This window comes from Sesamum indicum, linkage group LG3, assembly GCF_000512975.1.
Source record: "Sesamum indicum cultivar Zhongzhi No. 13 linkage group LG3, S_indicum_v1.0, whole genome shotgun sequence".
NCBI lineage: Eukaryota > Viridiplantae > Streptophyta > Magnoliopsida > Lamiales > Pedaliaceae > Sesamum > Sesamum indicum.
Window position 1 is genome coordinate 20,475,645 of NC_026147.1, and position 23,577 is coordinate 20,499,221.

Here is a 23,577-nt window from a genome sequence, read left to right on the forward strand (position 1 = left end):
TGGAGATCTAGCCCAAGGAAATGGACAGCTTTCCTGGTAACTTTCATGGTTTTCGTCATATCCGGAACATCCAGTCTTGTCAAAAGACCCTCCATGAGCCAGTGGTTTTATGCCTGAAATAAAAGAGTAGGTTGCTAAGCATAAATTCAACCGAAGTAATGAAAAGTTGTGCATTGGGATCATATTAGCCATTGGTGCGCTTGCAAGTTTTACACAATCAACCTTTCCGCAGGGCTTCCGAGTTGTTGACATGATTCAGGGACACTGTTGTTTGATTCATGGTCATTTTCTATACCCTTTCATTTTGATTTATCCATCTAATATTGAGGCGGAACATTGAGATAGATAAAGCTTACTTGGAAAAAGTAGAGATAGATCACCACATGTGAGCCAATCGTAGAACTCTAAGAATAAAACACAAATCACCATCAAGTACAATGACTGCAAAGCAGGTTGACTTTCTGATTAAGTCAAGAAACACATACCAGGAACAATGACATTTTTTCTTAGAACAGACCACTAAAATCTAAAGCACTAGTAGCAGTCAATCCAGACTTGGATCAGCTTTAGCACGAAAACAATGATAAACAACTAAGAGTAATCTTTAATGCCAAAAAAACTAATGAACTATTATTGAAAACTAGAAGTATTTTGCAATCTTACCAGTAAATTCACCATAGAAAGAGATGAGAGAATCTAGAGTGCGAGACCCCTGATAGCGCATGCGCATGGTGGAGTTTAGAAGAATCAAAGTAGGAAATCCATGAACTCCATACTTTGATAGAATGCTGAAAATATGCAGTTAATGTTAATTCCAATTGATAATACAATAATGTAAACATAGCATAGAACTGGAGGTATTGGGATGCCAACCTTGGCCTTACAGCTGATTCTTCAATTGCAAAATGAGGAACATAAGGGAAAATGGAAGATAACATGGAGAAGCTTGGTCTAAATGGTCCAGAGAAAGGACACCAAGATGAATAGAAGAGAAGAGCAACATAAGCATGTTCATTTTTGTGAATGATGTTCAGTGCCTTTTGCAATGTGATTTCATTCCCCTACAAATGAAATTTATCATTAGCACAAATCCTTCATAAGAAATAAGAAGTACAATGTGCGCTTCTAACTCAATAAGCCAATTGTGTTAACACAAAGATGATATTAGCATTTCCTCCATCCCCAAAACAAAAGAGATGTCTAGAAGAAACTGGAATACATTCTTACTAGTATTCTACATTCCTTTGTTTGACTAGGGTGGAGGATATAGAAATACAAGCAAGCCATACAGTCACCATACCCATTCTTCTCTTCCATCTACAGATCTTCATAGCATCATGAAAACCTAAGGTTCATTCTCAAAGCACCAGCGAACCCAAAAATACTAGACCAACTTTCATAATCTCAACAAGAAAGTCAAAGATATGAAAGCATCAACCTAAAAATCTAAACGTTCAACTATAGTATAATACAATCACAGTCAATAAAGAAAAGAAAAGGTTCCACCTACATTGACAAGTAGTGATGGGGAGCTCCAGATAATACATAAAGACAATCAGTAAACACAACAAAAATAAAATGTGATGAGAATGACAAAAGGGTTAAGAACTTAAGAACAAAATGTTGGGTGGGCTGGGTTGCAAATATGGCCATGGACAATAGAGCTTTATGGTGAGACTCAAAATTGTGTGAGCGTGCAAAAGAAGCCGCATTGTTACATGAGCATTTGCACGTCTCTCTGTGTCAGGAGAAACATAGAGGAGATAAGTATGAAAATGACATGGCAAACATGATAGTGGTAGATGGTGGAGATAAGTTTGTGTGGTTTTAGGTTGTAGTGAACGGGCTATCCTCAGAGAAGAATCAACAGGACCCTGGAATTCATAAAGTAATGGATTTCCACTTTCTAGGAATAAACATCCAACTGGCCTGAAGTGCTGACAGACTAAGGTGAGAGCACAAGTAACTTATAAGGTTTGCAATTGCAGGAAATCCCAACCATGTGGTGCGTCAGAGGTGTGAAAACATTGCATCATAAGGAAATAAATTTCCTATTTCCAGGGAATAAACATCCAACTCGCATGAAGTGCTGACAGACTAGGTAAGAGAGCAATTCCAGGAAATTCCAACTGTGGTGCGCCACACAGTCACTGGTGTGTAGCGATTGCGTTCTAGAAGTGATGTAACAAATAAACCCCTGTACCAGAAAGAAATAAATTATATTGTCCAACTCCTGACACCGTTTTCAATTTACTTTCCCCAGAGCGAAAATCTAGATTACCAAATTTCAGGAAGTGATTTCCTCGCCCGATATAATAATCTGCAGAACCGTTTACCCCCAAGAGATGAAATCAATTGGTCAAACAAAATTTCCACTAAAGCTTAAAACTTTAACAATAACTTAAGTTTTTCTTAACGTACGTAAAAACCCATCACCACACCTACACAATTTTCGGTAAATCATCCCATTTTGCAATAATCCCCCCACCGCCACAAAACCAAAAAAGAAAAAAAGGAAGAAGACAGATATATAAAGGAAAAAAGTCATTCGAATTGATTCTCAGCCAGATCAAGTAAACCCACCATCACAACAACTGAGGAAACCAAAAATCAAAGCAGAAGAAGAAAAAATCCAAACAAATTTGCAGCAGTAAACAGAGCAAATCAGAAAGACCTAAAAATAGAATACCTCAGTTACACCAGTGGTGTACGCAAACTCCGCCTCGCCCAAGGAGCACATATCGTCCTGCGAAGCAAAGATAAAGTCTTTGACGGAGTTTACCGGGCAGACCAACGGAACCCTAACGGTGTAGGCGCACGTTAGCCCCCCCAGAAGGAGAAAGAGCACCAACCCAGCTCCGTGGACGACTGCCATTTTCCGTTCTCTGAAATTGAAGAAATTGGGATCCAAATCAGCGATGAAGGAAGATCGAAGGGGGTGAAGAGGGAGCGCAGCTCATTTTAGCATTGAGCCGTGGGTCATTCTCATCTTCGTAGGATCTTTCCCCTCTTCTCCTTTTCTTTTTTTATTTTTTGTCGTAGAAAAATGCAAAAACGGGAGAATTGCCTTTTCTTTTACACCATATTATAGGAATATTGCAAAATTAACACCATAGTTTTTAAAAATTGCACAATAGCATCATATTAATGGGCCCGAAGCTCGATTCCATAACTTTATTCAACTGGTTTCAAAATTGTCCCATAAAAATAATAATAATAATAATTTCAAAATTGCACATTTTTTATTCATCTTCTTAGGTAGTATTTAAATTAGGAATAATTATGACGCTTTCCCTTGTAATTTAATATAATTACACACAATTTTTTTTGTGTAATTTAAAAAATTATATTTAACACCTCTAATATTTATTTTTATCTAAAAAATAGATTCATTCATTAGTTATTCACTAAATTTATTGATAAATTACAATCCCCCCCCCGCCCAATTTTGATATAATTGTACATAAATTTCATATGATTCAAGAAGCCCCAACATTTGATTACGTTTTACAAATAGATCCATATGTTAGTCATTCATTTCATTTGTTGATATTAAAAAAAAAAATTAATGAAAAATCTATATTTGACCCCAATTGACTTATTTCTGACTTATTGTATGTCAAATAAATCTTTTATAACAAAACTATCCTTATAAGACTGAAAACATAATTCCTCACATACATTAGTGTATGAATATGTATAAAGGTAATTTGATTAGAAAAATATTTATTTGACTTGTAATAAGTCAGTCAATTTACGATAAATATAGATTTTTATTCAATTATTTTATTAATATAATCAAATTCGATAATTTTGACTAACAAATAAATTTATTTATTAGATGAAAATTTTTAAGTTATAAAAAATTTATATATAATTACATCAAATTTCAAAAGAGTTTATCCCTTTAATTATATAAATTGGATTAAAAATGAATTCAAATGATTCTGCACCTCAAATTCTTCATTGACCCGCCCCACTTCGAATCTGATGGTTCTAACCCTCAAAATCCTAGTATTTTTTAATTAACTAATATAAACTTTATTAAAAGATGAAATTATTGTTCATAAATGTTTAATAAGATATTATAATATTAAAAATATAATTTAGTTTAAATATAAATGTATTAAGTAAAGATTAAAAAAAATACATGTAATTATAAATATAAGTAAAATGCATCATTGGTGTCATTTTAATATTTGAGTAATTATAATGGCTCAATTAGTACCCAAATTTTACCATTACTATCATTTCGATACCCAATTGATTTTTATTTATATAATGATAATTTTACCCTTAAATACTAAAATAAAAATAATTGATACCAAATAAAATTTTGCATAAATTTCAATCAACATATCTTCTCTTTATTCAAACTATTTGACTTTCGAGTTTTACATTTAATTATTATATTATACCTACGTATGTAACCTATCCGGAATCTGATCAAATTCATAAAATCAAAGCCCAATTCCAAACCCAAACCCGATGAACACGAACCAATTGTCATTCCCAGTTGTGCAAGAACATCAACCTCTTTCTTATGACACTTAATCAGAATTACACACATGTTATATTGCTATTAAGTAATAAATCAATGTATAGTGCTTTGAATTATAGATAAGCAGTTAAAGAAATTATTAAATGTATAATCTTCTTTGTTACGTAATTAATTGCTACCTCAATTCATTTAAATTCAAATATTAACTCAATATAGTAATAATTCTAAATCAGTCAATATATTCACATTAAATAAAAAGAAAACAAGATACTAATTAGACTACCTATCAATATTCATCAAACCATTCTGCTTATCTTTGCCGAATCTTATTTATTTTTTTCTTTTTTTTCTTAAATAAACAATTCTACGTCACGCCCCGTCGACTCATATTGTTAATAATGAAGAAATTAAAAGGGAAAATGAAAAGGAAAAGACAATCGTTGACTGTAATGTACGGATCAGATTAAATTTTGTGTTGTAAATTATATTTCGTCTTTTATTTCAATTAACATATGCACCACATGTATAAAAACAATACAGTGTATTTATTTAGATTTTTTTCTTTTTTATATAACCGGCGTGCATAAATTGAATGGAATAGAGGATACAACATGGTTAGGGACAGAAATTGGATCCGTGTACAAGCATCTTACAACACATTGAACTGGCCTGGAATTCTTGTACTAGACACACATTCTCTATCCTTGGCTCCAAATTCTCACGCACGCCGTCAACAAGAATCAATCTCATGATTGGCCGACAATGAATTCATTCAGTTAACATCCGGTTCGCTTCCCATCCGTTTACGGCCTGCGAGGCCCACATCGGTGGTCGAGGACGAGCGCAACGGCAACAATCGTCGGGGAAGGAGGGAATCTGAGTGGTCTATTTTAAATGGGACCAATTCTCCAGGATCAACGTCGGCCACAAATAATTGCTTGAGCAGAGTAACCATACGGCAGTTCTCACCATTTTCCCGCTCAAAATTACTTTTAGTAATGTTAGCAAGGGTGGTGGAGGTTGGGCGGCGGTGAGGGGTGGGCGTCGAGGGAGGGGCGAGGCGGAGGCGGGAATAAGTCTGTTTGCGGGAGGCGGCGGAGACGTTGAAGACGGAGCGATCAATCTTGGGAATGACGACATGGTGGCAGCGGCGGGGGTCGAAGGCGGAGGAAGAGCAGAGGGAGAGAGAATAGAGTTCCGAGTGAGAGAGTAGCCGGAGATCCACGATGGGGATTGATTCCAATTGGAGCGAGCCACCGTCTGCGGCGGGGGCGGTGGTGCCCATGCTGAGGTGGTTTGGGGTTTTTCAATCTGGGGGTAATGAGAAATTGCCGGTAGTTAAGTTTCCACTACTCTGAAATATTTATTCATTGAGTTTTTAGATAGAATTTGGTCAAAAGAAGAGATTATGGAATCCACACTAGCACATATTCTAATAATACTTATTAATTAATTCATATTTATATTTATAATTAATTTATTAATATCTATATAACTGTAATCGATTTACTAAGTAAAAAACAAAAATTTCGTCTAGGACAAATCAATCAAATATGTCGGAGATTTTTTTTTTTTTTGAATAAATCGATTACAATTCCAATTATTTCTGTTGACATCATCAATATCTAATAAAAATTATTATAATAATCATATTATACTCAACAACACTTATTATTACAGTAGACAACAACATATACTATAGAGCAGGCAACATCCCACACATATAACAATATTAAACAATTTTATCACCTGCCGAGATAGAATGATGAACAATTCATGTCTTATCATATTTCCATTATGCCATATATAAATGCCTCACTACTTACATTAATAGAGTTAATCATATTATTAAATAATGTGCATCATATTCGGATCTGAAAATATTTATGCATTTTCAGACTCAAATGTATTAAATGGTGTAATGAATCATTTTTATTAATTAATAAATTAATTATCGTGATACATAATTCTTATATGTATATATTAAATTAATTGTCACAGCATGCAGTTTCCGTTAGTACTGAAATTAAATGATAATATTCGGTATTACTATTTTAAAAATTTGAGTAATTAAGAGTATATTAAAATTTAAAAATATTGAAATTATTGTTTCGACTATTTCTTTTAACAAATGAATTGAATTAAATAATAAATTTGAATATTAAGAAAATGATACGAAGAAAGGGTTTGTTTTTGTTTTGTAATAGTATAGATAGTTTTCCACACTTAAAAATATATTAATTATAAATAGCAAACAAACCACATTAAAAAAAATAGCTTATTAATTAATGTAAAATTTCAAAATTGAATAAGTTAATCAAGTTTTTATAACAGTAGATAGATACATAAAAATAATATTTTTTTTAATATTCTAATGCCAAATATTGTGAGAAAAGCCCAAAAGAAAACCAGATTGAGTGGATTTGAAGGAGGAAGGGTAGCTTAGAAAAGGTGGGGCAGTCGGCCCAACAAGCTGGACAACGGACGGAGAATTCTTACCCAAATTACACTGAAATAGAATGGGATAAAATTATAAGAAATTGCAACCTTAAAAGTTTGGATGTGTCCACTTTAGATCACGTCGTGTCTAAGACAGATTTGATTGGAGACAACCTGTGAACTTAGGCCACATGATTAAATCAAATCACATAAATTTAAAATAAGAATGATTACACCCTCTTTTTCTTGATATATCATATAATTATGTATAATTTAATATCTCTAACATTTGTTTCCGTATAATAAATAGATTTTTTAATCAATCAGAATAACTGAACTCGCTGATACTAGCAAAAAAATTAAATGAAAATTCGTACTTACCCCAGTTGATTTATTAATGACTTATTGCAGTATGATTAAACTACTTTTATAAAAATGAAGGCATACCTCATCACATGCATTAACATGTAAAGATGTATAAGGGTAGTTTGGTAAAAAAAAATATTTGATCCTTAATAAATCAATTAGGGATAAATATGAATTTTCATTCAATTTTTTTTATAACATCAGTAATTTCAATAAATTTTGATTAATTAATAAATCTATTTATCAAATAAAAATTCTAATATTAAAAATATTAAATATATTTTTTAAAATAATAAAAAAATTTATATATAATTACATTCATCGATGACAGTATAATCATCGCTTATTAATAAATAAAATATTGCATCATCATATAAATCCCAAAACACATCAATTCACCAGTTGGCAATAAAATTATAGTCCAAGCTTCTGTCCCATCAATGTTTCCTGGATTTATTTTGTTTTCATCGTAGGAGATGGAATAATCTAGTACACTACACAGATCACTCAAGCAAGAGGGGGGTGATTGTAATTATATAAATCACATGAGGTATTTGTATAATCGAGGATGAATTAAATCAATATCCCTAAAGTTAGGTCCCTAAAATTATATCTAAATTCACAATATTTCATGTCTTTTATAAAACCACGAATACATTCCGTTATAAATGATATTGGTGTTTGTATTATTAAGATAAATTACATAGACAACTTCCGAAGTTAAAACTAATTACACAATAGTCACTATCTTTTATAAAACTACAGATACACCCTTATGGGGTGTTTATGTAAATTTTGATAATTGAATAGAAGGTATACTTATAATTATAACTAGTCACCGTAGCACATTGTTCCATCATGTATATAATAAATAATATTTTAAATTTTAAAATATACTATGAATAAAAAAATATACATTATATTTCTGAAAAAGAAAAAGAAAATCAACTTAGAGGTATTATAATAAAATTGGTGTTGCAGCATCATAAACGCCGATTGTGAAAGAAAAAAATCTTTTTTTTATATAGTATGGATAATTGTTATTTTTTTTAATATAAAGATATATTAGTTAAATAAATAAAAAATAATAAAATAATAAAAGTTGTGGGAAATTATTGAGAGAATGGCGAGGGAAGAGAGAAAGAGAGTTGGAGGTTGAGAAAAGGAAAAAAATTGTAAATAATTTAAATTAAAAAAAAGGACAGACCAAAAATATTAAGACATCAAATAGGCGTTTTTCTATTATAATAAAATATAGATTATAATCTCAAATAATGTATTTATAATTTTAGTAAGGAGAGAGGGTGTTGATATAATTGGATATAATTTTTAAAAATATCAATATAATTTTATCATATAATTAAACTTAAATGTAGAAAATATTTATATAATTCTATCTTTTCTTTAATTATTACAATGGGGACAAACGAAATTTGTGTACTGAGCCCGTAGTTTTTTTTATGTCAAATCAATCAACTAATTATTAATAATATCTTGTAATTTATATTATTATAGAAAAAAATACTTTTATGGCATTAATTTTTGAAAACTCAATTAAACATTTATTCTTTCATTTATATTTTCTTTTCAAAATTATAATTTTAAAATTTTTAATAATTTCATAATTATAATTTTTGTCCTCTCCAACCACAACCCCATGGTTCTCTCTCGCATTTTTTATTTTTTTTTCTTACAAATTTTCATATTTTTAATAAATTCATAATTATCATTTATTTTTTTTCTCTCAGTTTACCCCATTTTTCTTTTTAGGATAATTTCAGTTTCCTCCCTTTAAGTTTGGTAATACTACACGTAAAATTCTATGTAATTTAAAAAATTATCTAATACCCCTCATGTTTGTTTTTTTCTAATAAATAAGTCATTTTGTTAGTCAAAATTCACAAAATTTGATCATATTAACAAAAAGTCGAATAAAAACTCATATTTATCCCTAATCGATTTATTATTAATTTATTGCATGTCAAATAAATTTTATTGTAACCAAATTACTCTTATACATCTTCATACCTTAATATATGTAAGGAGATATATCTCTAAGTTTACAAGGGTAATTTAGTCAAAAAAAAATTTGTTTGACATGTTATAAGTCAATTAAAGGTAAATATTATTTTTTTATTAATATCAATAAATTCAATGAATTTTAATTAGCAAATGAATTATTTGCTAGATAGGAGCAAATCTTAAAGACACTAAATATAATTTTTCAAACTTAAAAAAAATTACTTATAATTATATCAAATTTAAAAAAAAGAGAACGAAGGGTGGGCACTGATTGGGTTTCTCGAGAACCGCATGTTATAACCACTGGTATAAATTAAATTTTTAAATAATTTTCCTAATAATGCACCAAGAAAAAGAAATGCAAAAATACTGAGGTGGCACAAATTCTTTGTGGTGTATGTTTTAAATTGAACATAAAGTACGATGAGAGTTGGGAGTTAAGGAGGATTGATCCGCGTAGAGTACGCGGAATGTAGTTTTCTAGTCTCTTCCACCTCAACCCATTCCCACACGAATAAGAAGTCTTCTACCTGCTGGACTCTTCGCACACTTTACACCGTAGAACGCACAAAAGATCCATCTGCTTGTGGCCAGAAGAGAAAGGAGCAGGTGAAAAGGACGCAATAATTCTCATCAACCCCGTTCGGTTGTTGCTGGTAAATATGCCTTTCGATCATCACTGTTTGTGGTCCAAGGAGTGGTGTTGTTTACTGGCGTAGTGTTGAAGCTTTCGTGGGTTTTCTATATCAAGAACTTGAGATTGTGGGGTGTGTGTGTGTCGTTGTGTTCTTTAATCTATCTGTCGGTTTGTTGAATAAAGATTGGTTCTCGACTCAGTGAAATCCCAAGGATTTGGCTGTTTGATGTGATCGTATACCGCAGTCTTGTTGAAATGGGTCAGTCTTGTTGAAATGGGTTTCTGATGGAGTATGATTTGTGGGTTTTACAGGGATGGAGTTGGGGAGGATGAGGAACTGAGCTGCTGAGTTTATCACTCTGGCCTGGACTTGTATGCTTGAATTTTGTTGCTGCTTGCATTGGGTTAGTAGAACAAGGAGAGGTGGGCTTCAGAGATTGCAGCTCGTTTGTTCTGTTTGGTTTTCATATTCATCAAAATGGCATCTTTCACTGCTTTGGCAGCTGCCCATTGATTATGGCTAATGTTTGATCCAATGTGAACTCTGGTATTTGGAGATTGGATTGCTGAAAGCTCTCTTGTCAGAGATGTGAGAATTTTGATTGGGATTGATAACACTTAAATCTTCTCTCTGAAGATATGAGGATGGGGGCTTTTAATTGCTTTGGTTCTTCCTGGAGGAAAAAGAAAGATAAGGTGAGTGTGTTTCAATGAATCTGTTCTTTTTCTGAGTTTGTCTTAAAGATTATGTTGTTTTGATATCTCAATCTATATTTTTCTTCTTGTTTGCTTCCTCTTGCTCTTGGTTTATGCTGAAATTGTTCGTTTGCGTGTTTGCTTGTAGGTGGAAAGCAGTGCTATTTCACCTTCTGAAAATAACAAGGATGACAAAACTCTTCATGTAAAGCTTGAGCATCTTAAGAATTGTTCGGAAACGACTGAGTTGACGTCAAGTTCTTTTAGTGTTCCGGTTCCTTTCTCTATTCCCGGAAGTTCTATGTGCAAGGTCAAGGTTGTAAATCATGGTATTCCAGTTGCAAGTGATGCTGGAGAGGCAGATTATGAAGGTGGGGATGAGCATGACGAAACTTTGTCCATGAAGAGGGATAATTCTGATTTTGATTTACAAGCCCGTGTTGAGAACTCGAATGAAGAAGAATGTGGATCAGTTGACATTTTCTGCTCCCTGCATATGAATCACGATAAGATACAAACAAATGATACTGAGGAAGGCGTGGATACGGATATAAATGGGCATGTTAGTGATCCCGGCATTGGGAAATTAGAATTTTGGGCCTCGCCAAAACTCAAAAGATCGTGCTCTGATTTGGCAATCAGAAGTATGTGTCACGAGCTTGTTGAACACCTGCCTCCATCTGAGAAAGTGCAAAGATTAGCTGACAGGTACAGAAAGGAAGTCTTTGTGCGGGATGCCACAAGTCCTGTGTCTGTTATGACAAATCGCAGTGCCGACAAAGTGATATTGAAGAAGCACTCTTCCAGTCAAATACTTCCCTCTGGTAGCAGAAGACTGTGGTGGAAATTGTTGCTGTGGAGCCACAGGAATCTGCATAGAACAGGTCCTGTAAAAACACAGCCAGTTGCAATGAAGCCTGCTCCTAACCAGCAAGGTGGATACTGTTCAGATACTGTGGAGCCAAGACCAGCTGTGGAGTTGAGCAAGTCGGAGTCGCCTAGCTCATTCATTGGAGAGTTCATTGACATTGGCAACAGTGACATAAACACCCAGCGCTGGGACGGACTTTATGGATTTTCTGGGATGTGGCCTCAAAATCAGTGGGTTGCATTTCCTACAGAGTCTTCTCCTTTGGCAAGAGTAGATGAGTGGGTGAAAGAAGTTTCAGAGCAGCCGTCGTTTCAGATTGGAAATGATGATCAGACAGAAGATGGTGTCATCTTTCCACCCTCTCCCGAGAATGGAACATCATCAGCAAGGGGCTCTTTTCATTCAACTCGACATCCTGCTATGAACATGCCGGAGGATATTTCACATGCCAATAGTGTTATACAATCCTTGAATGCTTCTTCAACTGTTGCTCATATAACAGGCATCGGACTGAAAGTTATACCTCCCATATCTCATTTTTCTAGCCTCCGATCTGTCAATTTGTCTGGCAATCTCATAGGTACGCCAACAAAATCCTACCAGTTAATGATAATAAATGGACTTGTATTAATTCGTTCTGTTGGTTAATAATCTAACCCTCTTCAATTGCAGTTCATATAACTCCAGGATCTTTGCCAAAGGGTCTCCATGTTCTTAACTTATCCAGGAACAAGATAAGCACCATTGAAGGGCTTAGAGAGTTGACTAGACTGCGGGTGCTCGACCTCAGCTACAACCGGATATGCCGAATTGGCCAAGGTAAAAATCTGGAGCAACCTGATTTGCTATCTTCGGCATAACAAATGCTAGAAACACTAAACCTTCGTCTTTGACTTTTATCAGGGTTGTCCAACAGTACACTCGTTAAAGAACTCTATCTTTCTGGTAACAAGATAAGTTATGTTGAAGGACTCCATAGGCTTCTGAAGCTGACTGTCTTGGACCTGAGCTTTAACAAGATAACCACAACGAAAGCACTTGGCCAACTGGTAGCCAACTATAATTCTCTACTAGCTCTAAACCTGTTGGGCAATCCAATTCTAAGCAACATCAGCGACGACCAGCTGCGTAAAACGATATGCAGTCTTCTCCCAAAGCTAGCTTTCCTGAATAAGCAGCCTGTAAATCCTCAGAAAGCGCGAGAGATAGGTGGAAATGCTATTGCTAAAGCTGTACTGGGGAGTAGCAGTAGTGGCCGGATTAGTAGAAGAAAAGCAGTGAAGAGGGTAAACCAAGGAAGTTCGTCGTCTCCTAGTGTGCGGAGAAGCAGCGGCAGTGCTGCACAGAAGAGTAGCAGGCAGAGGACAAGAAGTGGTTCTCGATATCACTCTGCTGCAAAGGACAAGATATAGTAGCATCTTCTTTGCAATGGGACTTGTATTCTCAATTTTTCCCTTCATTTGTGTTTGTTGTAGTGAGGGTTGTGGATTGCACGTGTGTGTGAGTGTGGTGAAACTGTAGATTTCTTCTGGAGGATTTCCGGAAATGTGATTGTTTCTCTTTTTCCACTTCCATTTGAGTTTTCTTGATTGTCCATTTCAAAGTTATGAGTGATGAGTAGAGTACCAAAATCATCCTTTCAAATGGTGGAAAATTTTTACGGAAATCAGGTTGAGTCGAATTAAATTAATAATAACGTAAGTATAATACACTTGATTCATCATTTCTTGATTTGTATATCTATCAAACTATCACACCACAAATATATTTTACTTACTATATGATTTATTTAACTTTGATCAAACTCAATTTGAATTGAAAATTTTCTCCATAGTTTGCCAGCTTCACTTCAGCTCAAATGAGGTGAAAGTGAAAAAAAAGAAAAAGAAAAAAGATAAGTTATAAAAAAGAGATCCGACCTGCCGGATTCGAACCAGCGACCTAAGGATTGCTATGAACCCACTACAGTCCTCCGCTCTACCAACTGAGCTAAGGTCGGTTGTTGTTTATTGATTTGAATTATGAAAAGGAAATTTAATTTTACTGGAAAATGACTATACATTAATTTTGCAATTGTAGAATGAAATATTAACCCCACATGTTTTGAAGACAAACTATACATTTTGAAAGTTGTACCACATTGTGATGTCTTTGTGCACATGTTAGCATCTTTAATTCTAATATGATTTTTTTATATTTATGAATGTTCCTTTCTTTTTTTTTTTAATTTTAATGAATAAGAATTTGACGCAAAGACATCAATTTATCGACAACAAATCTCATTTATGAGATGTTGATTTATTTAAATAATAATTGTTTGTCTATTACAATAATAGTTTTTAATTTTTTTATAAATATTTTACGCTTGTATTTAATATATTGATTATTAATAATTGAAATATGTTATATAATTGTACCCATTCACTAAAAAAACCCCCATCAATTTGCTCATTTTTTGATTCAAGGGAGACAAAGATGGAATTAAAGAAATCGATACGTATATTATTTATACTAATATAGAAAAAAGGTCCTTTTGTACTTATAAATGACTGTTAATGTCACCGTCACTCTAATTTTTAAATATGACAATTGTATGCTTAATCAGATCTTTCTAAAAATGAATTATAATTACCTTTTTTTTTTTTTTGGGGAATACATTTTGTACTCATAAATTATGCATTTTGTCTTATTTACATCCATAAAATATGAAAGGTAACAGAAATATCCCTGACAAATAATTTGACATTGATAAGACAAAAATGTCCTTCTCACTTACCCCTATACTTTTTTATTCTACTTTCTAAAATATATTTTATTAAAATATCTCCCCCAAACTATTTTTAGTGATTTAAAATTTTACTTATATTTTATTTTAAAAATAATATTTATAATGTATAATTTTTAATAAATTATGAAATACAAAAAATATTTATATGCTCAATATATGCAAATATATTTTACAAAGTAAATAAATTACATTAAAAAGTACATGTATATATGTGTTAATACTAATGCATATAATATTATAAAAAAAATATGTTATATAACTTATAAATTTTTATTCAATTACATGTACATATAATAAAAAATATATTATATTATTATTTAAAAAATAGAATATTATATATTAATCATATTATAGATTTGCATATTTTATATATGTTCGATGTAATATTATAAATTTGTATTGATAATTTATTTTTAAAAAAGTTCAAATATATAACACAAACAAAAATTATGTAAAATTTTTATCAGTTGTGTAAAAAGTATAAGAATTATAAAGTTATGGAGTTTATACAGATTCTATACTCAATATAAAAATTATAAATTTTGGATAGTATTTATTTTAAATAAAAAAGTTATAATAATTTAGATTATATTGAGGAGAATGCTTGTAATAGAGATATTTTAGGGATGTAAATAACAAGGGGCATTTTCATCATAAAAAATTAGTATATATCATGAGGTGTTGCGTCTAATAATTTAGGGGTACAAATACACTTTATGCATAGTTCAAGGGTGCGAAGTGTATTTAACTTTTTTTTACAGAAGTGACTCCACGTCACTTCATACCACTACATAAATTCTTTTATTGTAGTAATAATACCTTCTTCTTCTTCTTTTTTTTTTTTTTTTTTTGAGAAAATATGATTTGTTGGTTCATATATTTTATTTTATTTATAATATATTTTAAAACATAAAAAATTATTTATTTACATTTATGCTGGGCCATCGTGCCATAACGGCTAGTTAAAAAATATAAAAACTATGGGCATAATTCTTAATTATTATTTTTGCCGGAGAGATTGACCTTATTGAGTAGTATAAAGATGAGACTGTGAACTGTAATAAGTAGATGAGATCATTATATGTTGATTTATGAATTAAGACAACCATAATAGACTTAAATCCCAAACTAAATATAGGAAGTACAACTTAGTAGTTCTTAGTGTTGTATTTATGTATTTGTACTATAATTTCGCTTTTATTACAAAATTTACTCTTATCATTACCTCTTTTGGTTTGAATTCGTCTTACAAATTGCCCTAAAATCACCCGTTGTTGAGAGCCAAAGAAGAAAAAGATTAATTAATCAAAAAGAAAAGTCCTGTTTTGCCCTCCAATACTACTAGAGAATATGTTAAAGGCAAACATACATTTAAGGCTACGTTATTATTCACACTATATTAAGGGGCTAAATGTAATTTAAGCTTTACATTTTCTTTTAGTAAATAAAATTATAATTTATACCTATATAATTCAAGAGCACCCTTTTAGAGTTTTCAAATTTTATGGTCTGTTAATTTTTTATTTTTAATTATTTTGTATTAATCTTTATTTTTTCTCTTCCCAACTTTTAAAATCCTTCTTCTTTCATTGTTTTCAATAATTTCTCATAAACTTTTTATACTTTTTAAATATTTTCTGTTTACCTGATTAATATATCATTTAAATAACAATTAAATTTTTAAATTTGAAATTAATAAACTAGTAATAACATTTTTTGAACAGAAAAAACAGTCACAAATTTGAGATTTAAACAGAGTGTATGTAAGAAGAAACAACTATCACTGCATTTAATCGTTCAGCAAAAGGAAACAATGAAAGTAAAGCAGAAATCCCAATGGATGCAGAAACTGAGAAAAGAATTCTCCCAACTTAAAAATGCATATCTAAAACTATGTATGGCTATACACTAGAAAATCGTATCGTCACTTATTGTAAGATCTTCACATTTAAATTCATCCTGTAATATTGTTCTCACAATGAGACATCACAAGAAAAACCAGTGTACGGCGCCATACCTGTTTCACTCGCTGAGTCTCAGTGTTTAATTACATGGCCCTATGTCTGCCTTGCGGCTCCATAGGTGTGGCGGCTCGTTTCTAGCAACACAGTGCATTTTCTGCCCAGTGCTATCTCTTTCCGGTTCTTCAAAACTTTTAGCACCACCATTTTGGTGGAATGTTTATGTTGATATATATAGATCCAGAAATGAATGTGAATAGTGTTGTCTATCATATATGATAATCGCCTTTTTTTCTTCCAGAATTAGCTCGCTTGTTTTTTCAAGAAAGGTTTCTGGCAGACCAGGAGTTTCTCATCGCTATTACTCTCAATGTCTACAACTCGTGCATCCCATTTCAGCTGTGTCGTTAGAGATCTTGCAAACTCAATGAGACGAGCAGTGTCCTTTAGAATCACCCACCCCTGCGTTTGCATGTTTGATTAGCAAAACAGAAGATTGGAGAAGATTGATAAATTCAGTATTCAAAAGTCATCACTCGTCGATATTTAATCATCTGGACCATAGATCCAGTCATCTAATGCTGGTGTTCAGCTTTATGTGGAAGAGGTTGTTTACATGCATGCTTATCAGAGAAAATCACGGCAGAATAAACCATAGTTCTTATGTGCAGATAAATTTCAAGTCATTTGCTTTCTTTGAATCTTAGAGTTCAGTCTGAAACCACCAAAAGGAACTGGGCAATCCCCAGCCTGATCCCAGTTCTGCATATGATCATTTAACTTTATCTGACCATTTGATATCACTCACTCAGACGTACTCAGCAAAATACATTTTTAGCCTCACAGGAGTCCCGGCCTTAGCAACCATTATTGCAAATTCATAACTTTAAAGAGTTTTGAGCCCTTCACAGTTTAGAGCTTGGCCTCTGAAGATTGTTATCCAGTATAATCCTATTTTCGGCTAACCTAGTTCATCATATAATGCATGTCCTATTTGTGGGGATTCATCTAATATTTCGCATCTTATAAAAGAATGAAACTCAATCAAGACAAAAATTTTCAAGTGGCTCTAAATCATAATCATACCTCAGGACGAAGTATACGATCAATTTCGGCAAATAAATCTAGCATTTGGCATCTTGGCTGCTCAGCAAATTCAAGAGAGAGAAGTCCTTCAGCATGAACCAGATCATATGTTCTTGGATATGTTGGAAATGGTTCGCACCTGCACATAAAGATTGTTTAAATGATGTGGAAATCAGAGAAAGCATAAGGATGTTTTTATATAAGATATCCACGAGAATAAGAAGCTGAAGATCACTTTCTCAGTTATATCAAAGTTATTGTAGTAATTAGAGAACCACAAACAATGTCATAGCATGTGACCAAAACACACTTTTCCTCAGATTTCAGTAGTTGCAAATTTCAGATTCTGAATCATAAGGTAAGATGTCTCAATTTTCAATAGAGGTGCACGGACCAGGTCCGTGTTAAGGCACACGATATTTAGATAACAATGATTAATCTATAACAATATCAATCAGGTGGAATGAAAGGCCAAATAGGTGGTCAAAGTTACCAGTCATGCAGCACTCCAACAAATCCCCGGTCAAGGATTAAGGGTAGAGTGTTACGTCCTCTTGTAGGGACCACATTCATAACCCATACGGATTTCCCGGTTTCTAATAAGGCAGCATTAAAACCACCAAAATGAGCATTCATGTCCAACACATTTCTCAGCATGTTGTAAGGTGGTGATGGATCCTCATCACCAGGTCGCTTAGGATGATCTGAAAATATTAGCGGTGACAGCAGAGACCAATAATTGCGGACTGCTGAGTTCCACTTAATAGCATCCTCTGCAAACTCTTCTGAATGCAAACCTAACAGGACGAGCAAATCATTACTGTGATGCTTAGGCACAAACAAAAGGTAATATGAAGTTTTCAGCCTCAGAAATTCATAATGCAAAAGTATAAATGAAAATACACTGCTCAACTCCACTAAGATTTGCAATAATAGTTGTATATGTTAAGGATTTTTACCGTGAATTGCAAGTTCAGCTGGGTTCAATTTAGCCAGGGAAGGCCATTTTCTCCTTTCTTCAATTGGAACCCATCGGCGGCTCTGGGTTCCTCCAATGCACGACTGCAGTGGTCTATAATATGGGGACTCAATGTCATGGCCCTTGCTGCACAAAGGAGGGGAGCTAGTTTTCCTGAAAATAGAAGCAAATGTTCCTGCTTAAGAGGATTTATCACTCACACATGCAATAATCTGTGCAGATATGATATAAATAGATGTACTTCCTCTATCTTATTTAGACGTGGCAAAATGATGTTCTGTGTGAAACATTGATCTCCACATTCTAGACATCTCATCTTTTCTTCTATTTCTGCAATAATTCTAATATGTGCTACCAATGAACATAGCTGATATGAAGGGAACTCAAAGTAGTTTGTGAAAGGCCAGTTAAGACCTTTGTGGGAGGCTTGGAAAGGTCAGAGAGGAGGCATGCATAAACACAGAATAAGAATGCATCCTATTGGCAGCCTTACCTTGATGAATAGCATTTCTTCTTACTAGTCTTCTTCCACACAACAGTTTCATCTTGCTGTGGCAACATATCCCAGCAAAGTTTTTCTGTAAATGAACTCACTGCATTCCATTTCTTGAGGTTAACTTTGTCACGAAGGGAACGCTGAGAATTTATAAGTGGATCGGTCCAAACAAAGTATCCACCAGGTCGCAACAACCGATCAACTTCAACCAGAAATATGCCATCTGCAGACCACAAAAAGAATCAGTATACAAAATACATTGACTCTTTAAAATCGCCATCATCTCAGATAGCAGTGAGTTCAAAGTAAACATTGGCTCATTACAAACACCAGCATCTATGCAAATTGAAATCTTCAAACATATGTTTTAATATTTCTCAACTTGTTCATCAGCAATTCGGCCATATCTACAAGTATCACCAGAAGCAATCATTTCAATGCAGTGAAATCTTTCATCACATAATTGTCTCTAAAAAGGTTCATACATACAAGGCATATGGCAAACACTGACATGCAAAGGAAGAAACAGCAGGGTTAAACAGTGACAATAACAGAATCAAGGTACCTCTTTTATCCCAATCGATATGGCATCTTGCACAATGTATCATATCAAAAGAGAGAGATGAATATGGCAACTGCTTTGAAGAAAATGAACCAATCATTGCAGGAAGACCTCTTTCAAGAGTTAGTTGAACTTGACTGCCTGATGCCTCATAGTTTGCTAGACACATGGTCAATAGTTGGTGCGAAGATAGATGTGCACCAAAACTACCATAACCACATTCTATATCCAAGATGGTTCGGACCTGAAATGGAACACAAAGTTGTAGTTACTGTCTGCAACCACTGAGGAGAGGTTGGCCAGAATAGTATAGAAATGAAACATCTTGGCATTAACAGATATAACATTATCAAGCTGTGAAAATACATGAACATTACTGGGATACAAATGATCTATTGTTTGAAAAGAATATGTTGCAACTAAGTCATCACTTCAACAAGGAGTGTAATACTTAAATGTTATCAAGCGAGATGTAGTGGATACAGTAAATTCTGGCAAAAATACACATAATAAACTAATAAAAGCTATCTCCTGTCACTATAAGCCATTTTAAAACTTTATCCTTTTTCTTTGGGAGGAAACATATAGCCTTATCCAACATGAAAAGAACTACCAAGACCATTTATGAGGGAAGTACCTAATATAAAAGATGAAACATGGTAAATTCATTTAATTTCGAAATTCTTTCTGTTGATGCATCTACCGATCTTATGAAATCTATTACTTCGCAAAATTCTGTGCCTATCCAGAAAGTTCACAAGAAGTTTGCAGGCTCTGGACTTGGAATGTAACGCAAGCATCTAATACCAAATATTTTGGTCTTTCCTAAAACCAACAGCATAGAGTTATATCAGAAGCAGTTCGAACCAGTAAAATTTTTGCATGCATTTAGTTGCATGAATCACATGTTGCAGGACACGATCATAGTGTTGGAGATCAACTGTAATAAGTGCGATTCAGGAAAACATCGCGCGAATAAACAGATATTCATCCCTAAGCAAGAGAGAAGTTAAAATCGCATAAAGAACATAGGATAATTTCACTTACTCCAGCTTGTGTAAAGTAGGACACGTTCCTTAGCCCAATAATTTCTGCAATTTGATGTGAGTAGTCTTCAACATCAAATTTAGATGATACTGAACGGAAAGAAATCTGATCTTCATCCAACATCATCATTCTGCAGTTATCAAACATGGAGAAAAAAATATAAAACGACGGCAACAAATCTGGTTCACTAGTAATATGCAGCTCTTTCACTCACCTCTTGGTCAAACTTCCAGAAGATAACACCTCTTGCGCTGTAATATTAACATTTGCAAACCAGATGACATCCCTTCCGGTAGGCCACCGAAGGGGAATTCTATAATTGACAGGTGGAAGAACCAAGCAATTATGTTTTAAACCATGTATGCAATGACGGTCATACTCTTCACCATCTGAAAAACCCAGCGCAAGATTTTCCGAAACATTGAAGCACGGAACATAGTTTTCTGACTCCTGCGAACAATACTCCAATTCTTTGAACCTTGAAGTACCAAGAGACAGCTCCCCTATCTCATACAGGTCCGAAACCAGTTGCTCTTGAAGCCGCCTATATCCGCGGAATATTTGTCCTCTGGTAGTAGAAGTTATAGAGAGCGTCCACCAGAAGGAACCAGTAAGAGCAAGAATCACAATCACAACTAAACTAAATTTTAGCAAAGTGAGTGTCACTTTATGCCGACTCCTCAGAGGCCCAGGGCTAAAGGGATCAGACATGAATCCATTCTCACTGAAGTGTTTTGAAGATAAATTATCTGTGAAAAGATACCGAAAAGGAAATTTGAGTGATAAGAAGGTATTATCAGCTCCATTTGCTCGACTGCGATCCAAATCTTCCTTCTCTGTCCTTTCTTTCATCTGAGAGTCTTCCCAGAAATCTTGACTGTTCCCCAAGAACCGCCCGCCACCAGCCGATACACCTCGATGAAGAGGCCTTGACATTTTACAACCTAAACAAACCAACAAAAGGAACAATCATAAAGGAGCATGAGAATCAAAAGGGACTAATCAAAGAACCCATACATAACAAACAGCAAGGCCCTCAATAAGAAACAGCAAAACTGTGATAAGAAAGGCAACTCATCCAGGAATAGATCTGTTTTAAAATCTCATAATAGATCCTCCAACCGAACTAAACAATATCACATGCAATGACATTGAACACAATTAGACAATCCATAAGAGAGAGCTTTTCCAGTGTACATGTCACTTTAACTAAAAGCAGAAATAGGAAAAACAATATCCAATAAAGAAACCAATGATGAATATTAAATTGAGCATCTAGATGTCTAACATAACCAAAAGTGCCAGTTGATGAGCATCAGTTATGAGTTCTCGCCTTAATCACCAAGTAATAACAGATAAGCAAGCTGAACTAAAACTGAAATTTTCTTCACTTCAATCACCCCCAGAAAACAAAACCGCACAGCTCAGAAACGAACACCCACAAAAGAACCCATTTGGATCAACTCCGTAAAGAAAGGAATCTCTCCACCAATGAATCCAAAACAAAGAAAAAAAAGAAAATCACAAAACAACAAGCGCAAGCAGCTGCACAAAGCTACAGTATCTCATTTCAAGTGTCTTACCTCAAAAAAGAAAAACAGAACAAAACGCAAAATTCACCGAACGCAACACTTTATAAAATGATAATCCCCCGATTTCAGCCTGTTCTGCTGCGGTTTTTCATGAATCTCACAAACCCCAAGATTCGCCTCGCCTCCGTCTCAATTCCCTATATCATTCTCCCATTTCACACACGAACACACACTAGAAAACACACACACACTTCCCCTCAAATTCCCTCCCACCTGCTATCCTCTCACGCGGCTTTGGCTCTATTTCAGAGAATACGAGTGAGAAACCAGCAAAAGCGAGTGTGGGAGAGAGAGAGAGAGAAGAGGATATGGCGGAGTATTATATACATATATAATACACACACACATACACACAGTAAGTCAGTAAATATGACTCTGTACATTGTCGATCCAATCTCAGCACAGTCGCTCGTGAAAGACTGTCTTTTTTTTAACTTTAAAAAAAATAAAATTCCATTGATTTGCATTAATGCGTAATTAATTACTTGATCTAATTATTGTAGCACAATTATTATTTAATTTTTAATGTGCTATACTTTATTTAATGTGAAAAATAAACTAATAGGACTCATAATTTATTACGAAACTGTATCAGTGTGCATTAATCACGCACCGCAGGTACCCCACCCCACTTTCAAAATCAGACCTCACTCCCAACTCCCCAATTCTTCTTTTACTTAATTAGCAACTAATTAATCCTCGCAATTAATGAAGATAGAGATAATTGGGAAGCCATGCAGTCTACTAAATGGGAAATTCTAGCTCAATTTCTTCAGATCTCAATAGATCGCATGCCAACTATCTATAATTAGTATATAAAATTAAGAATTTCGTAGCTGTTTTTTTAGGTTTGATGTAATTATACGTGGACTTTTTATAATTTAATAAAATTACATTTAGTATCCTGATGTTTGTTTTGTCTAATAAATAGATCTCATCGTTAGTTAAAATTTATCGAATTTTCTTATATTAGTCAAAAAAATATTGAATAAAAAATCATACTTACCCCTAATTGACTTGTTACTAACTTATTGTAGGTCAAATAATTTTTATTCTAACCAAACTACCCTTATAAGAATGAAAATGTACAAATCATATTGGGACCAACCAATTGTAGCCCTACGATGCTTAAGCCGGCAAGGTTATAAGATCAAAAACGATGAAGGTCGTAAGAGAATATGAGTTGACAGAAATTGCATGGAGCCTAGTATTTATAAATATTCCGAATTGTTCAATTTCACATATACTATCAATTCGGAAATAATCAAGTGGTTATAATGAGTTCATACATACTTAAGTTCAGACCGGGGCATATTTGAATCGATACGATCCAGATATAAAAAAATACGAATACAACATCGTATAAACTAAAAAAAAAATATGTGAAAACACGAACATAATTATAAGATTTTGAAAATTAAAATTAGGCAAAACACCATCTTAATCCAGTGAAAAAAACAAATAAAACTTTGGAGTTTAGGGTTGGGATAAAGTAATTAGTGGGAGTGGTGTGATGATTTTAAGTTAAAATGGG

General features: G+C 33.6%; 3 protein-coding genes and 1 non-coding gene across 5 annotated transcripts in view; 1 reads left to right on the top strand and 3 right to left on the bottom strand.

Moving 5' to 3' along the window:
* The window catches only part of LOC105159031 (5'-adenylylsulfate reductase-like 4), a 4,122-nt gene extending 1,073 nt beyond the window's left edge, over window positions 1-3,049 (bottom strand). The window contains exons 1-4 of the mRNA XM_011075962.2: window positions 2,690-3,049; window positions 874-1,061; window positions 664-788; window positions 1-113 (exon numbers count right to left, since the gene is read on the bottom strand). Coding sequence (XP_011074264.1) covers window positions 1-113; window positions 664-788; window positions 874-1,061; window positions 2,690-2,875 — 612 coding nt within the window. The 5' untranslated portion in view covers window positions 2,876-3,049. The remainder of the gene's footprint in view (window positions 114-663; window positions 789-873; window positions 1,062-2,689) is intronic.
* LOC105158963 lies at window positions 9,777-13,163 on the top strand. Of its 2 annotated transcripts, XM_011075890.2 has the most exons (5): window positions 9,777-9,984; window positions 10,278-10,661; window positions 10,810-12,112; window positions 12,205-12,351; window positions 12,436-13,163. In XM_011075890.2, the coding sequence occupies exons 2-5, from the start codon at window positions 10,605-10,607 to the stop codon at window positions 12,942-12,944; spliced, it is 2,016 nt and encodes a 671-aa protein (XP_011074192.1). In that variant the 5' UTR covers window positions 9,777-9,984; window positions 10,278-10,604; the 3' UTR covers window positions 12,945-13,163. The 2 variants fall into 2 exon arrangements, with proteins under 2 accessions (XP_011074192.1, XP_011074191.1); XM_011075889.2 differs by having other exon boundaries at window positions 9,777-10,661.
* Window positions 13,446-13,531, bottom strand: TRNAY-GUA. The gene is given in 2 exon segments: window positions 13,446-13,481; window positions 13,495-13,531. It is a non-coding gene; the product is annotated as a tRNA-Tyr (tRNA).
* LOC105158964 (probable pectin methyltransferase QUA2) lies at window positions 16,081-22,360 on the bottom strand. Its single transcript, XM_011075891.2, has 9 exons — window positions 22,035-22,360; window positions 20,666-21,395; window positions 20,452-20,581; window positions 19,408-19,648; window positions 18,840-19,065; window positions 18,327-18,499; window positions 17,861-18,164; window positions 17,368-17,506; window positions 16,081-16,743 (listed from the first exon to the last, which is right to left on the bottom strand). The coding sequence occupies exons 2-9, from the start codon at window positions 21,385-21,387 to the stop codon at window positions 16,585-16,587; spliced, it is 2,094 nt and encodes a 697-aa protein (XP_011074193.1). The 5' UTR covers window positions 21,388-21,395; window positions 22,035-22,360; the 3' UTR covers window positions 16,081-16,584.

Coding starts and splice junctions, on each gene's coding strand:
- LOC105158964 (XM_011075891.2), bottom strand. CDS start 21,387: ATGTCAAGGCCTCTTCATCGAGGTGTATCGGCTGGTGGCGGGCGGTTC. Junction 20,582..20,665: donor TCTGGAAGTTTGACCAAGAG/GTGAGTGAAAGA, acceptor TGATAACTGCAG/AATGATGATGTTGGATGAAG. Junction 19,066..19,407: donor TATCGATTGGGATAAAAGAG/GTACCTTGATTC, acceptor TGTGGTCTGCAG/ATGGCATATTTCTGGTTGAA.
- LOC105158963 (XM_011075889.2), top strand. CDS start 10,605: ATGAGGATGGGGGCTTTTAATTGCTTTGGTTCTTCCTGGAGGAAAAAG. Junction 12,113..12,204: donor TTTGTCTGGCAATCTCATAG/GTACGCCAACAA, acceptor CTTCAATTGCAG/TTCATATAACTCCAGGATCT. Junction 12,352..12,435: donor GATATGCCGAATTGGCCAAG/GTAAAAATCTGG, acceptor GACTTTTATCAG/GGTTGTCCAACAGTACACTC.